We start from the raw sequence: 18,464 nt of genomic DNA, 5'->3' as shown, positions 1-18,464 counted from the left end.
ACACATTGCTGGTGGGATTGTACAGCCACTCTAGAAGCAGTATGGAGATTCCTCAGAAAACTTGGACCGTAACCACCATTTGCTCCAGCTATTCCCACTCCTCGGTTTATACCCAAAGGACTTAAAATCAGCATACTACAGTGATGCAGCCACATCAAAGTTTATAGCAGCTCAATTCACAATAGCTAAATTGTGGAACCAACCTAGATGCCCTTCAATAGATGAATGGATAAAGAAACTGCTACATATACACAATGGAATATTAACCATAAAGAATAAACTTATGGCATTTGCAGGTAAATGGATGGAGTTGGAGAATATCATGCTAAGTGAAATAAACTCACCCCGAAAAACCAAATGCCAATATTTTCTTTGATAAGTGGATGCTGATACATAAAGGAGGGGAGGGTAAGGGAAGAATGGAGGAACAGCTGGGTTGTGAAGAGAGAAATGACAGGTGGGGGGAAGGAAAGATGGTGGAATGAGGCAAACATCATTACCCTATGTATATGTATGATTACAGGAATGGTGTGCATAACCAGAGTAATGAAAAGTACTCTGTTTGTGTACAATGAAGCAAAATGCATTCTGCTGTCATGTATAACTAAATAGAACAAACAAAATAGAAAAAGAAAATGGACTGATTCAAGGAGATGACCAAGAAACATGATCCCAATAGGCTTTTTTTTTTTTTTTTTTTCTTTTGGGTTTTTGTTGTTATTTTAATGTGTATCCTGAAAGAACAGATCCTTTAAAATGTGTGCTACTGGGAGAATGAGTTAACCATCTGAGGAAAAATACTTTTAAGCATTTAAGTTACCAGTTCATAATACTCTTCTTCCAGGTGAGTTAGAAAGTTAAAATATTTTTTAAGGTCTCCAAAAATAAAAAGTAGGATGTGTAAGATAATTATCCCAAATATAAATAGGTTTTTCTACATAAAAAAAAGGAATGCTATGGTTTTACTGTGTCCCTCCAAGTTCGTGTGTTGGAAATTTAATCTCCAATGTCACAGTGTTTGGAGGTAGATCTAATAGCAGATGTTTAGGTCAAGAGGGTTCCACCCTCATGAGTAGATTAATGCCAGTTATTTAAAGGGCTGAGAGTGTCGCAATTTCTCTTATTCTCTTGCCATGTTAGGCCTTCTGCTGTGTTATGAAGCAAGAACCAGATAACAGCCTCGTGATATTGAACCAGCCTCCAGAGCTATAAACCAAATAAATTTCTTTTCTTTATAAAATTACTCAGACTATGGTATTGTTTACAGCAACACAAAACTGATGAAGACAAGAAAGAAAAAATTACAAAGAATCTGGTATAATCAACTATAAAAATGACGCAGAAAGAAATCTGCAACTTGCAAGATAATTGCCATCTTTCACATATACAGAACTAAAGGCTCAAAAGTCATTTCTCGAGCATCTATGTGGCAGACAGTTAAGAACTGGGAGCAGTGCAGTGAACAAAAGGAAGTCCCCTGCCCCTACTGAGCTTACAGACTAGCAAAGACATGATTTTAAAATTAGTGATTTAGTGCCATGGGGGGAAAAAACAGTATAGGGTATAGGGAAGTGGTGATTTCTACTTTATAAGGTTGGGTGGAAAAGACTTCATAGGAAAGGTGAACTTCTGAGTACAGACCTAAAGCAAGTAAAGGAGCAAGCCATACTGAAACAGGTGAGGAAACCAAGTGCAAAAACCATGAGGTAGAAGATTTGCTCAAGAAGTAACAAGAATGTTCGTGTTTCTCAACAGCCAGTGATCTGAGGAGGAAAACAGCAAGATGTTTACTGAAGGATGGGAAGTGGGGTAGTGGGGAGGTCCAAAACAGGAGTAAATGGTTTGACAGTCTGGTGAAGCCTACAGCTCCTTCCCATTGTTTTTAAGTGCATTTAAAATACAGGATTATGGGGCTGGGGGTAGCTCAGTGATAGAGCGCTTGCCTAGCACATATGAGGCACTGGGCTCCAGCTGCAGTACCACATGAAAATACAGGAAATGTGTCCATCTACAGCTAAAAATATTTTTAAAAAATAAACATTCGCTGGGTCAGTGTGTTGCAAGGTGTAGTCTAGGACCACCTGTATCAGAATTCCTTGACAAGCTTTCAAAAATAAAGATTCCTGGGCTTCCAGAATGACTAAATTGAATAGGGATGGGGCCCAGGATTCTACATTTTCAATGAATTCCCTAGGATTCTGTATGCTGAGGTTTGAGCATCACTGCGCCAGGCTCTACTTAGAGATCACAGAGTAAATTTCACCAAGTTCCTTTAACTGGTTTCCTTTAGTGAAAGTATTTACTCAAATATGAAAGCTTGGGCCAAAGGGCTTGGGTTGAGATGTGGGGACCTGAAATGTCAAAGGTCACCTGCCTGTTTCTTTTCTGAGTAACAAATAAGTTTGTCGTGTTTTTGTGTGTTTCAGTCTTCCCATTAGCAAAATAAAGACTGGCCTGTTTGAATAAATAAATAAATAATGAAAATAAAATACAGGATTATGAAGGGACAAAATTATGTTAAAATAGATGTGGAAGTCTTAACATACATACTTTTTATTAACACACTAAATATCAAGTGGAAAACCCAAAGCTAGCAGAGAAAGGAAATAATAAAGGTTAGAAAAGAGATAAAATAGTAGGAAACCAAATATTGGTTCTTTGAAAAGATCAACAAAAATTGATAAACCTTTAGCAAGTTTGACTAATAATTACATCAAAAGTAAAAGTGAAGACAATTCTACATAAAAAGGATTATAAGAGCACACTGAAGAATTATATGCCAAAAAAAATGATAACTAGATGGAATGGACAAATTCCTACAAACAGAAAACCAGTCAAGGTTGAATCATGAAGAAATAGAAAATATGAATAGACATAACTAGTAAAATTTAATAATTAAAAAAAAACTCATGCTTTCACTGATGTATCCAACACCAGTTCTTAAATTCTTTCTAAAAATAGAACAGGAGGGAATACTTGCTAACAGCTTTATAAGGCCATCTTTTCTCACACTAAAGCCAAGGAAAGACACTAGAAGAAACTACAGACTAACACCGCTTATAACACTAATTGAAAAAACAAAAAAAAAGAGTAGCAAATCAAATTCAACAGCATAACCTCATGTACACATATGACTGCATGACAGATCCTACAATATGTATAATCAGAAAAATGAGTGATCACACTCCATTTATGTATGATCTATCAAAATTATAAAAGCATTCTATCATGTACAACAAATTAGAACAAATTAATTTTAAAAATTCAACAGTATAGAAAATGAATTATACACCATGACCAAGTGGGAATTATTCCTGGAATGCAAAGCTGATTCAACACATGAAAATCAATCACTGTAATACACCACAATGACAGAACAGAGAAAAACAACATGATAATCTCAATTGACACAGAAAAAGCATTTAACAAAATTAAAAACTCATGATAAAAACAAGTTAGGAAAAAAAGGAATCTACTTAAACATAGTAAAAAAAAATATGAAAAACCCGTAAACATCAGCTCATCAGGTTCAACAGTAACTGAAAGATTTTTCTCTAAAATCAGGAAGAAGGAAAGGATGCTCACTTTCATGACTTCTGTTCAATGTAGCAATGAAGATTTAGGCAAAGCATTTTAAAAAGTACAATGGAAAAGAAGAAAAATATCTCTGTTCACACACACATAAATAAATATACATATATTTGTATCCCTAAAAATACCACCAAAAGAAAATACTGTTAAAACTAGCAAATGAATTCATCAAAGTATCAAGACACAAAATATGCAAAATCAGCTGCATTTGTACACATTAACAATGAACAATCCAAAATATTTAAGAAATCCTATACAATAGCACAAAACAATAAAATACTTAGAAATTAATTGAGGTAAAAGACTTGTACAATGTAAACTGTAAAACACTGTTGAAGATAAATGGAAACATATCCTGTCCCATGTTCATGAATTAGAAGACTTAATGTTTTTAAGATGGCAATATTATCTAAAGCAACGTGCAGATTTAATTGAATTTCTATCAATATCCCATCTCATTTTTCTCCAAATTTTAGTTTTACCATATAGAAATTTAAACTATGCCAAAGAAGAAATTGTTTAAGTAATAAACCTAAACCTCTTAATGTCACCTTTTAATTTTAGAGAAGTCTTGTTATGAAACTTATTTATAACATGTTTCTTTAGTTTTGCCTGTTTATTAACTTAAATCACACTAAAATATAAATTAATGCTTTTTAGTTTTAAAAAAGTTTTTACTTTCTCATCTATAATCTTATGTATTTCTGAAATTTTCAACCATGAACATGTTACTCTTATATTTAAAGCAAATAAATATTAGTTTTACTTAAAAGAAAAAAAATGAACTGAGAACGTAATCATAAAAATAGACAGTAGGGGGCAACATAATATTACTATTTTCATTTTGGAAACTGGGAGGCAAGAGCTTGGAGCTGTCAGCAAATTTAATACTCTTGATTTTTCTCTTAAAAGCCTGGCAACATAATTTTTTCCCTTATTTCTAAATGAGAATATGTCACCTCTGAGGAGTAATTCTCTGCAACTTCGATCATCTGACATTTACTTGTATCTGTATAAGGATTGGGTTTCTCCCCTTTTATAGCAAAAGTGGTGTGATACATCTGTACCTGCCCTCTCCTTGCCTTCTCCATTCGGCAGCACAACTCCCTGCTAACCAACCCCCACCAAAATAGTTAAATGAAGACAAAGTTAACAGCATGTTACCCATAAGTTATCAATAAAGAAAACCTGGGATAAACACAAGTTATTTTTTCTTGTATTTATTATTTTCACAAATTTTCAGGTAATAATAAAACCTAAGATCTCAGCACTGGGAATACAGAAAGACACTTTCAAAGTATATCTGAAGAAAACAAACTAGCATTTTGTGAGTGTGGTAAGTCAACAGTGCTATGTAGCTTATTAGGCACACTGCTTATTTGTACAGCTGTATCAGCTGGTTCTGTCATTTCAATACTCAGGCCTACTATACCATTCTAAAACATAATATAATTCAGAATAAAGAACAACAGCATTGCTCAAAGTGAGTCAGTTCATGTTTACTGCCAGAGGAAAAAAGAATAGCAATTTCATTATCCTGTCTTCAGTACTCTACCTCTGTCCTTCCAACGTCTCTTCAGGTATTTGTTTTATGTGGTTAGTTTTGCTTCTCTTTGTCCCTTTCATCAAGGGAGAGTTGAATAGAACCAATCGGATCAATTCATACTAGAGGGTCTAGTACCACTTTCAAGCTGAACAAAAGTCCCCTAGACAGTGGCAGATCATTAAAAAACTTCCATAGATTTAGATCCCCAAGAGTCATACACATTTTTACAACAGTAGAAAAGATGTGTCTCTGTGTACATACATAGTTATATTTGTGTGTATAAATATACAGATTCATATACATATATGAAAACTAGATCCACAGGTTAGAAGAGTTTGTTCTTAGAGATTTGGTTTCTGAATCAAAACTGAACATGAAGTTCAGGTTGGCAGTAACTCAGGATTTATCTAAAATAATTAGTTGGAGGAAAAATTTAGGGCTCAGGCAGATGGAGCTAGATGGCTTCAAAAGAGAGTTACCAAAAGGTTATTAGGAGAGGCTTAGGAGTTAATGAGTTCTCAGTAGACTCCTGGGTAAGAACAGGAAAGGGAAAGAAGAGGTAGCAGACCATGGACCAAGAATCACAACTAAACAGCGTCCTACAGGAACTTCTCACAAAGAGGGACCTAGTGACAGGCACACCATCCCTACAACCCTGAAAATTCCTCTTTCATTGATAAAGCAGAGAATAGTCTCATCCCTGAAAAACAAAGTCCCATGGAAAGATATAATTAAGTTCAACAGGAGCTATGTTGTCTTGGGCAGATACCCTGTAACACACAGATTATATCAATCTCTAAATTCAGCTTTGCCCATTCCCATGCTTCCTCCATTGCCCACCTACCTCCCAAGATTGTACAATGAATTAGTAACCTTGGAATGGTGAGAAAAAATTATTTATTTGGAATGTTTCCTTAGGATCGTGTAACCAACCATAAGATATATAAATAACAGAGATAGGAAAAAAATAAGACTGACTTCCATAAATTTTATGTGAAAGTTAACCTTATTATTTCACAGTTGTACCTCTGCACAAAAGCTAATAACATAAAATGTCAATAAAATACAAAAATACAGCTATAAAATAATGAAGCTTATTTTCATATAAAAACTCAGAAAGAAACATTGCATATACAGTTAGAGCTAGGTATATATGTTACATGTACTTTTACAATTATATACATTCGTCTTTCCTTTATCCCACTGAACTATGGCATAAGGGACAGAAGTTGTAGTTGCTGATTTCCTGAGCAAGAACACAGTGCTTGCACACAGTGCACATCCAGAACTGATACTCCGTGATTGGGCTTCCTGTGGCAACGCATGTTGGCAATTTCCCTTCTCCCCTGGAGAAACAAACGAAAAACAGTTAACTACACTTCAAAATTTCCAATTACTCTAACAATGTATTTAATACCCTAAAAATTAAAGAACGAAAAACATATCAAGATAAACTTCAAATAAATATTTTATTTCATAGTTTGTTTTTCAACTAAAAACTTCTTACCATGAGGAAAAGCATTAATATACATGTAGATTAAGTAAAACAGAATGTGTTAAGGTAAACTACTTTAAAATTGAGCGCTTTAATTATTATATTACACATCATACCCATAGAAATTCAAGCTTCAAACAAGGTAGAATGGTAGCTACTAACAACAATTAGCCTACCCTTCAAGAAGGCTGTCCAGTTCAGATTTTCTGTTATCTTTTGGAGTATGTTTGGTGAAGATTTCTAGAGCAAGGTCTTCATATTGCTGTTTCTGTTCTGAACTGAGAGTCTCTAATGATTCAAGTTTAATGAAAGCTTTGGAACAAGTACCAAAAGCTCTACTGGCACATGCACAGAGCGCTAAAAGAGAGTATATCTCAACTGCAGGGATGATGTCTTCGTAGTCCCTCAGGTGAAGAGCTAGGAAGAAGAGGACAGTGTGAGCATTTAAAAATAATCATGATATCATGAAAATGCATGGAAAAGAATCTATGTAAAGCTGCTGTAGTTTAACCTACATGAACTTCAACAAACTTGAAAACAATGTTGAGAGAGAGAAGTACTAATAGAGGAAGTAGGACCCATGGTCCCTAGGTTAGGGAAGCCAACTGACAGCTCAGGTCCTGTGATGATTATAACCACCAAATGATACACATGGCTGACCCACCTAGAAAGAGACACAGACAAAAAAATTTCTTGGTGCTGAAAGACACATCCTTTTTTCCATTTAAATTAGGAATATCTGTGGCATTCAAAAAAAAAGTAGATTAATATACTGTTAATATTAATCATAACTGTCCAATTATAACTCTCAAAATAATGTTTATTTTTGCAAAAATAAACGCAAAGCAGTATAAAATCACAAGTTCTCTCTTCTTCTTGTTTTTAAATAGATTAACCCGTAAGGTACCAAATTTTCAATTCTGCAAACATAAGTATTCAAATAGTATTTCAAAAAAATAACCATAGTGGTATATATATAGTTCGATTTCAGTGTTTTTCTGGGACAAGAGGACAAAATTGATTAATGCTTTTTGTTTGTTTCATTGAAACAACAGGACTCAGAAAAAGGAAGTAAAAATGAGCCTCTAAATTGTCCACTTAGACCATTTATTTTAATAGCCACTATATCTTAATTTGCAATTATTCTATGCTAAAGACAATCTTTCTTTAAAAGGTACTGTAGTGCTAATATCAGATTTGTACCTAATTTGTATCTCTTTCTTCTCTAGTTCTTGCAATCTTACAATATACCTTATCATAGTATACTGGAAATGTCACAAAATAAGCATAAAATAATATACTCATGTATTTTAAAATATAAAATTCTTCAGACTGGTTCTGAGATCAAGTGTTGATAACAAAGTTTAATGGAAGAAATGTATAAAAATATATTTATTTAGTTACAATAAATAATACCCTCTAATTTCACATCTGGAACATAATGGATGTGCAGGCAATTTACAGGACATACATTGTTTCAGATGGTTTTATAACTGAAAAAAAATGGAAATATATATCTCCACCCAATTGGTAGACTCTCAAGTTAAAGTTCTAATTTTTCTTTTAATATAAGTCTAGAAATGGTATATAAATTATAAAAATATGACTTTAAACAGGGCATAATTTATATCAACATTAAGATTTGTTATAAAATAAATATTAAAAATTATTCTTTTGTATAATAACCAGTTAGAAAGACTTTTTCATAGACCCATTGCTTATGATGGCAAAAACAAAAATAAACTACAAAAGAAATATTTACAGCATACAAGAAGAAAACTAAGAATCTTTGGAAAGATTGCCAGTAAATGGATAGAACTGGAGACTAAAATGCTAAGTGAAATAAGCCAATCCAAAAAACCAAAGGCAGGATATTCTCTCTGATATGTGGATGCCGACACACGATTCGGGGGATGGTGGGTAGAAAAGAACAGAAGTTCCTTGGATTAGACAAAGGGGAATGCAGGGAAGGGAGTGGGAATGGGACTAGGACAGACAGCAGAATGAGTCAGACATAACTTCCCTTGTGTATATGAATACACAACCTGTGAAACGCCACATCACGTACGACTGCAAAAGTTGAATCCTAATTAGAAAAATTATACTCCATGTATGTATGTCGAAATACACTCTACTGTCATGTATACCAAAAAATAATAAAAAATTAATAAGGCCACAAAATAAAAGGCATAAAACTACAACCTAAAACAAGAATCTTTGGAAAGAAATACAGATACACCAATGGTTTTTAAAAATTGATGTTTCTGGATGAGAAAAGTCACAAATAAATAAATCAATGATACCAATATTAATATATTAAAGTTAAAGCAATTCTGATACAAAGTCCAACAGGATTTCACTTAAACTCCTCCTACCCTCAAAAAGATTGTAAAGTTGATCTGGATGAACTAACACAAGAAAATATCCTTCAAAAAGAAGAGTAATAGCTTAAATCCCAGATATTAAAATGTAAAAATAAATATGAGGATAGTACCAGCCCAGAAGTATACAAATAGAAAATAATAGTCTAGGAAGGGATTAGATATAGAAATTTAAATTCATTAAGGGAGAATTCCAAATCTCTGAGGGAATAACACATTTAATAAGTGATTTTCAGTTAACTAAGAAGTTACAATAAAATATAATATGTAATAACCTTAAAGTTAATGACTTCTTAACTTCCTAAGTGAAAAATATGAAACATGACTGATCAAAAAGCACTATTAATTATCATCATCATGCTGTCACTACTCAGGAAGTCCAGGTACCAGACAAGTGATTTTTCTTTTCAGGAACTTCTCTCTTCGTCAATGAAACAACTGTGAGGAAGATACTATTACCCACTTGACATAAAAAGAAACTAAGGCTGGGAGAGGCTTAGTGATGACCTTATTGCTGCTAGGGAATCAACACATATGAGAGACACTCATGTTATAAAATCTCTCGAGAGTTCTTATACAAACAGTGAAAACAAAAATAAAAACATCACTATAGAATTATAGAAACATTCAAATAAGAATTTCTATGAAAGATTTTTAAAAAATCATTCCCCAGAATGCAGATTAATGACTACTCAGGATTAGGGGGTGATGTGCAGTTGGTGATAATATGAGCAGCAGCGGCCCACCCAGTGTGACAGAGGGCGGGCAGGATGGCCAGGACAGTGTCTGTACTGCTGTTGTGCTGAGCTAAAAAAAGCAGTAATGTTACAGTAATGTTTTAGTCATTCATATGCCTTAGTTTATAACACAGATCTCATAATTAGTTCTTAGGAGTTAACATATCTAAACTCCAGCATACTGTTAAAGCCAAAATAAGTTCCAGATTCAAATACTACATGTAAATAATCTTCTATAAATTATAGTCCATAAATAACCAGGAATATTATATAACTATTAAAAGTGATACAGATCTGTTTCCCAATGAAAGAGGATAATTACAATATACTGATGGTGGGGAAAGCAAACTCTGGTCTGAAGAAACCAGAAGGAAGTTTACCCAAATGTTAGTGATCATCTCTGACTTATTATTTTATCAATTATTATTTATTTTATTATTATACTATATATTAATATATAATATTTATTATTATATTTTTCCATTTTGGAAATTATTAAGAATCATTTTATAAAAACAAGATAAATATCATAGAGTGTATACAATATGAAAATATTTTATAACATTATTTTTAAAAGTAAAAGTATGCCTTATTTCACTCCCAATATTATAAAAATGTTTTAAAAAGTTTTATATAAATATAGATATCTCCAAAAGGATACAGACTGATCTCTCAGTGTCCAGCTTTGAATGGACAGCATATAAATGCTATACACATTCTTTTGCTTATCTCAAACTTCTGATATTTCTATGAACTATAAATGCTGCCTGCTACATATTAAAAATTTGTTTAAACTTCAAAAAGGGGAATAAATTATATAGAGCATAATTCAAACATATGAAAATAAATCCATAGTGAAAAATGTTATCAAAACAAATATAAAAACAAGTTGAAGGAGTTGGCCCTTCACACTCGATCTGAAATCTTTCCGGCACCCGGTGTATGTAGCCAACACGCCCACCTGTCTTCAGCGCAGTGTCCATGTAGCCCTCGTAGAGCTGCCTCTGCGCCAGGATAAAGAAGTGGTAAGCCTCGGCCCCTCTCCACGCATTGTCTGTGAAACGACTAGTCGGAGACAGAACTTCCTCTTCCAGCAAGCCAGCCAACGCAGAAGTGGCCTGTGAGAAAGGCAGACAGCACTTTGGGTCAACCCAAACACCCGGTGCCAGCCACCACACAACCTTGTCATTACAACGAGGGTAACCTCTAAAACCGGCAGAACATATCAGCAGACCGGATGTTATCATTATAAATCTTTCATTCCAATTTTTTCCATTATGATTCATATTCTGTTAAACTGGTATGATCAAGTTTTAAAATAGGATTGATTAAATTTAAGTTAATATGAGATTCATTTATACATTAAAATAATATACATATTCTAAAAAAGATTTCTGGATTATTTGTTGTTCTCTGGTGCTGGGAATTGAACCCAGAGCCTTGCACATGCAAGGGAAGCACTCTACAACTGAGCTACATCCCTAGCCCCTAAGTTTTTTAAATTCTCTGATTAGAAAGGAAGATTTATTAGGTAAGTAAAAAAAAAATTAACAAAAATAAATTAAAGCAAATAATATATATTTTTCATGTAGAAAATATTGAAAATAATTTTCAATATTTCTAAGTAGAAATTTCTAAATTTGAATACTAATTCTAAATCAGTCGTACCTTTCTTTGTATCATTTAAGTAAACAAATGCAGATATACAAATTAAAGGGCTTGTCTACAAAGAAAGGTTGGGTCTTTTCTCCTAAGCAGGCGACATGATTGGACGCTACTTCAAGTGACCTCACCTCTGAACTCTTGCCCTTCACTTTCCCTCTCTGGGCGTTCTTCATCTGCTCATGGTACTGCTCTATAAGTAAGGCTGCCAGTACGTAGAGCTTCTTCACACGTAAAGGCTTACTTCCTTTCTTTGCCTCTTCATCAGCAATCTTTAAACAGAATTTGGGGAAGATACTTCTTAATCTACATTTGTACAAATAAGAACATTTTCAAAATTAACTGAAATTTGGTTATCTAAAAAAGAAAAAAGACCAGTAGGATGGAATACAAATACCACCTATTTATTTTGTGTTTTATATTTTAAAAGCCATTTTCCTTTCCTTACTACTAACATAAATACTCAGTTCTTTCCTCACTATTCAGCCCGTGGAGTTAAAGCTATTAACAGTCTTAGACTATCTGTGTTAAACAGTTAAAGCAGAATGAAGATAGTCATGATGGGATGGGCAACTTCCACACACAAAGGTTTTAAAAATAATATTCCCAGTACACAAAGAACAATGGCATTGACATGGTATATCCTTCAGAAGTTTATTTAAATAATTTTGAGGGAAATTTTTCCTTTTTCATTAATCAAACAGGAAAACAAAGCAATGTAAAATCTGCATAGATTAATACTGTTCTAGTTAGTTTTATTCCCTCCAAATGGATATTATCAAGAATGCAACATTTTAAAATTTATATAATTGCAAGGACTCAAAATGAATTATCAATAGCATTTAATGCCCAAATGAAGGAAATATGTGCTTGGTGGTTCCAGCAAATTCTTTTAAGTTTTTATTAACTTCAGTACCAAATATATAATTGTTTAGGAATCAATAAGTTGCTAATATTAATAAATACCCTTGTTAGTAAAAGGTAATACTAAAGCAACAAATAGTTACCATAGTCATAAAATCAGAAAGTTTGCTGTAACAAACATTTGGTTCTCCCCCAAAATAGCAAATGTGTTCAGTACTATATAAAAAAAAATTATAACCTGGACAAACCAAATACTCACCAAAATTGCTACCTTACCTTAAACATCAGTTTAGCAGCATCGAAAAAGTAACTGGCTTTCCGATAGAGTTCTATGGCATCAAGAGTTTTATTCTTTTCCAATAAGTGAGATGCATATCTAGCTAACAGGGATCCAATTTCTTTCATACTATGACTTTTAGCTAATTCAACAGCTTTGTTCCACTAGGGGAAAAAAATGATATCATTTGGTCACCCAAGTATCTATTTCACGTGTCATAAAATTCATACATTAAGACTTTAAGTTTGTAATAACTGATGATATTTCTTCAAAATAGAAAAAAATGACATATGATTTTAAAAATCACTTAAATTCAGAGAAACTATAAGTTCTATAAGCTAACCATGTCAAAAGGATTAAATGATCTAAGACTACTTTAAGAAGTACAACAGAAAAGGAGTTAATAATCACATTAATTTTATAATTCTATTTTTGCACATGCTAGAAAAAGATTCATTTTCTTATTCTTTACAGTAATGCAAAATATCTAATTTCAGTTAAGAAAATATCATTTCAAATTTAACATTTAAAATTTTTTTATACAGTAAATAGAGCTTTATAAAATACTCAAAATACTTAAAAGAATATACTGATAGTCAACAGTGTCTATAATAATTCTATACTTTCATTTTAGTTAAATTTCAGTTCTTAAAAATGTCAAATACATGTTTTCTATAAAGGGAAAGGAAAACCGATTTGCCAAAACAAATATTGATAGTGTAAATAGATTCCTTCCTCAGGCAATGACCTACCATTTAATTGGTCCTTCTTTGGAAACAAAACCTAACCCTAAAAAAATGCAGAAAATTGTGAAATTACTTCCAGATAAAAACTTGCCAGACTAAAAGCACAGGTTTATTCATGTTCCCTTACTGTGTTAGTAGGTCAATAATGAGTGGTCACCCTTCAAGGTAGCACTTAAAGAGGCATGTGCAAACTCCAACACTTTCTCAGGCTTCAACTCTAAGGGGGAATACCTGACTGCCTCCTTTCACAAAATTCCCTTCAAACCCTCCAACCCTTGCACTTGTCATAATCTCTACAGGATCATGACAGTGATTTTAATTTTATTTCAACTTTAAAATTCCTAAGACAACCAGCTGCACAGACATTAAGTCTCAGCTCCTTACTTGGTTCAGATGTATGCAGGTATCTACGGCTGCCTTGGGTTGATTACATTTCAAAAACGCAGTCACTGCTTGTTCACACATTCCAACACTCTCAAACATTTGTGCTATTTCCTGTAAGGACAAAACAGTACTATCAGATTTCACAGCCGAAGGAAATCATTTATATTTTAATTCAGCAAAACTATGCAGGGACAAATGAAAATTAAATTGGTAGTTACAGGAATTTTTCTTTTAAACAGACAGGGCAGAGGCTGTAAGTCAGAACAGATGCTAAATCACCTCCCTCTACAAAACCAGTACTTCACTGATTTAGGCAGTGGATCTATCTGATTTTTACCAGTTTCTGAAAACACTACACACCTTTCCTCTCTCAGCTCAGTAGCTAGTACACAGAAATGTCAAGCTCCAAAACATATCCCACACTAGCAGGTAAAAAGAAGACCCATAAGGGAGCTGGTGGTATGTTGGATGCTAATCATTAATTAAAGGCATAAGAAAAATTCTCCCATCCAGAGCTCTCAAATACCTCTAAAAAGAAATGCCCCCGTACCAGGCATGGTGGTGCACATTTTGGTACAGGTATTCACAAAGTCAAGGCTCATGAGGATCACTTGAGTCTAGGAGTTCAAGACCAGTGTTATAGTTTGGATCTGGAATATTCCCCAAAGACTCAAGTGTTCAGAGGTGGGGCTTTTAGGAGGTGATTGTATCATGAGAGCGCTAATCTCATCTAAGGCTGAATGGACTATGGCAGGCGAGAGAAAGTGTATGCAGGAGGTGGAACCTAGCTGAAGAAAGTGGGTCATTAGGAGTGTGCCCTACACGGGTGTATCTTGTCCCTGGCCCCTTCCTTGCTTCTCTGCTTCCCAGCTACCATGAACTAAGCAGCTTTCTTCTGCCATCGTTCAACCTTGACGTTCTGCCTCACCTCAGCCCAGAGCAAGAGAACTGAAACCTCTGAAACTTTAAATTGTTCATATCAGGCATTTTGCTCTCAGCGATTAAAAGCAACACAACCAGCCTGGGCAACAAAGTGAGACCCCCATCTCAAAACAAAATGAGAAATATGTCATTCATCAGTTCAAGAAGCTAGACCCAAACAATTCCTCTGGGAAGTTATGGTACGTAAGGAGAACCACCAGGACAAATCTTACCTGTTTGGCTATGATCCCCACTTTCAGAAAATCAAATTTCTGTTTGTTTCAGCATTCCTACTTAGCCAGATTGTTTCTCTCCCCAATCCCCACACCACTTCCAAAATACTTTTGGCAATATAAAAGTATGTTTTTTATCCAACTATCTTTTTAAAATAATGCTTCTTTTTTTATTAAAAATAATACATTTTAGTAGCAAAAAATATTATAAAACATGAAAAAGTAAAGTTACTCATAATCTCATTACTCATAAGAAACCTCTCAATATTCTGTGTAATTTCCTACTATTTTTGTCCTATGAGTGTATGTGTGTGTTTATATATGTATAGTGACCACACTAATGTAGTTCTGTATCCTGTACTTCCCACTTCATTATTATGTATATATTTTCATATTATTAAAAATTCCTCTAAAATTTGATTTAAAATTTATAGAACAACTTAAAATTTATTATTTTAGTTATTTGGTTACTATTACAATTAAAATTATTTAGTATTTTCTTAGTAATATTATTATTCGGGATCCTCTAGGGAAACATTTTTTTTAACTTCATCAGACATACCTAATAGAGGACACAACTAACATTGGCTATCCAGGTGCCCATACCCAGAATTCTAAGTAATTTTGTTTTCCTTCTTACTCAAGAAAATACTTAAGATTGAGAATAAAGGTAAATGACAATACCATTATTATAGGAATAACTGTTCTAGTTCACAGTAAGAAAACTGAATTATAACAATTCCATACTTATTTATTAGTTAACAAAATTTTTGAGGTGGAATTCACAACTGATACATGTCCACACCCTGCAGTTTAGAGCTACAACTCCATAGGCATTGTACAGCTCAATGATTTACAGATAAAATACAAATACATTAACAATATTCAACAATTAAAAGATGCTTAAGAGGAATATTCAAATTAAAGAACTCTGCTTTCAGTTTCTCTTTTTTGACATTAAATACTTCATTGTTAATATAACCTACTAAAAGCTGAACTATCTTTTTAAATTTAAGTTGTAGTAAATTTCAAATAATTTCAGATTAATTTGAAGCAAATTCCTGACAATATACATTTCATCTGTTAATAATTCAGGTATTCAGCTAACTTTTTTAAAAAATATTTTTATTAGTTGTTGATGGATTTTCATTTTATTTACTTATTAATCTTCAGTGCTGAGAATCAAACCCAGAGCCTCACACATGCTAGGCAAGCACTCTAACCACTAAGCCAAAACCCCAGCCCATCAGCTAATGTTTTAAAGCAATTTTATAAAACTGAAGAAACTATATAAGACTATATGTTAAAGTATTAAGAATATAATCGATTTCCCCTCTACTTTCAAATATTTTATAATACTGATATATTATTTCTTAATTAAAATAATAGCACTATTTCATGTCTAAGAAACTATAAAATGATAGATTTTTAATTTTCTAAAATTTTCTATATTACAGAGGATAATTCCTGACTATAACATAAAAATTTAACAAAGTAACCTAACAACTTCAACAACTAAAATTTGCAATACCTACTGGAAGCAACTTGTGGTTTTCTGGGAGTGAGCTGACAAGATTCTCTAATCCCGCATAATCTTCTAACATAAAATAACATTCAGCTAAGCGTTCCTGGTTCCGGCCTTGTACATAATATTGTACAGCATTCAACCTATGAAAAGAAAGAAAACTTTTAAAAGTAATGTGAATCTCGTAATAAATAAGTCCTTCCACCAAAAATGTTCATTAGATTTACCAGTAGTAGGATTACCCAAGTCATCATCTTCAGTTATGCAATAGTTTTAAAGCATATAAATTAGCAGGGGAAATCTAGAGACCACAGAGCATATTCTAGTTGTAACATTCTTTGACTATTCTTATGAAATATTATTTTAATCTGATATACCACTATAGTATCCCCACTGACATAAATAAGCACATTGATCAAAATGAAAACTTAAGAATAAAAGCAATGATTCCTGAAAATAATCTATAATAACAAAACAAGAAAATATAAAATATACTTTTTGTTCAAAAACAAATCACATAATATCTTAGAATTACACACGTGATTTCAGTGGAAAACTTCCTGGAGCTAAGTGCAAGTTTTATGTTTACTAACTCCAAAGTTTTACAGTGCTCATTTCACAATTCCAAGAATCTCTTGTTTTCTATTGTGAATCTAGAGAGATCTAAATTTTAGGACTAAGGAGAATAGTCTTCATTTCCCTAGCACTATTTCCAAGGGAAGTCCTCTTGGAACATTTAGCTCCAAAGCTAAATGTTGCATGAGGTGCTTCAGATAGGTTACATACCACTTTTGTCGATCAGCAAAGTAGTCTCCAATGGCACTGTGGGCTTGTTCAAGGAGACTGTCATCTGCATCGCCAGATCCAGTTTTCAGGAGTTGGAGTACTCTAAACCAATCCCCCAATTTCAGTCGGAGGCCAATAGCGAGATCTCTGCAACCAATGACATTCATTCACTCATCCATTCAACAAATATTTATCGAGCGTCTACCTTTTGCTAGGTATGGTTCTAGGTAAAGAGAATACAGACAGATAAGGTAACTCTTCAAACACTTTAGAACTAGCCTGACTAGGTAACATGCAATGGAGAAGATAAAGATGTTATGGTTTGAATGTATGTCCCCTCCAAAATTCATGTGGAACTATAATTCCCATTGTGGTATTAATAAGAGATGGAGTCTTTTCTTTTCAGGTCTTAAGGTGTATTAAGGATCTTCTGGGGAGGATAAACAACATTAATGAAAATTAGAATATTTCCAGTTGAAGTGTGTATGTTATTTTATATGAATAAGAAATGAAAATAAGTAATAAAACTCAGTCTATAACACCTTTGATTTTTATTTTATGCTTCCTGAAATGGAAAATTAAATAATGGCCTAAACCAAAATAAGAGAACCAAAATTAAGAGCTGTATGATAAATGATAGAAGTCCCTACTCCCTATAGTTCTATCAATATTTTTCCTACTAAGTGAAAAAAATCTCTATAGTGAATTATCAATAAATGTAAAAACAGAGAAGCAAGCTACCCACAAATTATAAAAGATAAATTAATGTATGGAATATCTAGGTTGTACTCCAAGCTGAAAATTATTTTTAAAAGAAATGGCATGATATAATCTATTTCATATTTCCCACTTGTAAGCTATTATGAACTAAGAGTGACACCTGATCCTTTGTCACCTACCTTCTGTCCATATCAAGATACATTCTTTCAGCTTCTTCAAACCTACCAAAGTAGGCTACCACCTCTGCCTGCTTCATTGACTCACTCTGCAGATTTCCCAGGCGCTTCACAAACTTAATGCCTTGGTAATCTTTGCAGCGCACAAATGCTTGCTCTGCAGTGTACAAATCCAGTTTCTGAAGTGCTGCTTCAGCCAGTAGTCGCCTTTATTAAAAAGAAGAAAGAGAATGCCTATCGAAAGTTTCTGATAAACAAGCCTTGAACCAGAACTCAATGATCACACCTATTGTTTCTGGTAAACATGGTGGGAAGTATTTATTTTAGCACATGCAATCACTTTTTAGTCTCTCTTATATTGAGGACTTCCATATCTAAAATGAATTTCTATATTTTCAAAAGAAGAGCAAAGAAAAGTCT

General features: G+C 33.3%; 1 protein-coding gene across 2 annotated transcripts in view; it reads right to left on the bottom strand.

Annotated features, from left to right (window-relative positions):
- Window positions 1-6,015: 6,015 nt before the first annotated feature.
- WDR35 (WD repeat domain 35) overlaps window positions 6,016-18,464 on the bottom strand; it is a 56,216-nt gene continuing 43,767 nt past the window's right edge. Inside the window, exons 19-27 of one of the 2 annotated variants that reach the window (XM_079110920.1) lie at window positions 18,048-18,251; window positions 17,149-17,295; window positions 16,373-16,505; window positions 13,684-13,794; window positions 12,553-12,717; window positions 11,544-11,684; window positions 10,712-10,868; window positions 6,809-7,049; window positions 6,016-6,483 (exon numbers count right to left, since the gene is read on the bottom strand). In XM_079110920.1, coding sequence (XP_078967046.1) covers window positions 6,333-6,483; window positions 6,809-7,049; window positions 10,712-10,868; window positions 11,544-11,684; window positions 12,553-12,717; window positions 13,684-13,794; window positions 16,373-16,505; window positions 17,149-17,295; window positions 18,048-18,251 — 1,450 coding nt within the window. In that variant the 3' untranslated portion in view covers window positions 6,016-6,332. Of the gene's footprint in view, window positions 6,484-6,808; window positions 7,050-10,711; window positions 10,869-11,543; window positions 11,719-12,552; window positions 12,718-13,683; window positions 13,795-16,372; window positions 16,506-17,148; window positions 17,296-18,047; window positions 18,252-18,464 lie in introns of those variants that run through there. The other variant, XM_079110921.1, reaches the window with a different exon arrangement.

The sequence above is a fragment of the Sciurus vulgaris genome, assembly GCF_902686455.1.
Source record: "Sciurus vulgaris genome assembly, chromosome: 14".
Lineage (NCBI taxonomy): Eukaryota > Metazoa > Chordata > Mammalia > Rodentia > Sciuridae > Sciurus > Sciurus vulgaris.
Note: the sequence above shows the minus strand (reverse complement) of the source record. Positions and strands in the feature narration are given on the sequence as shown.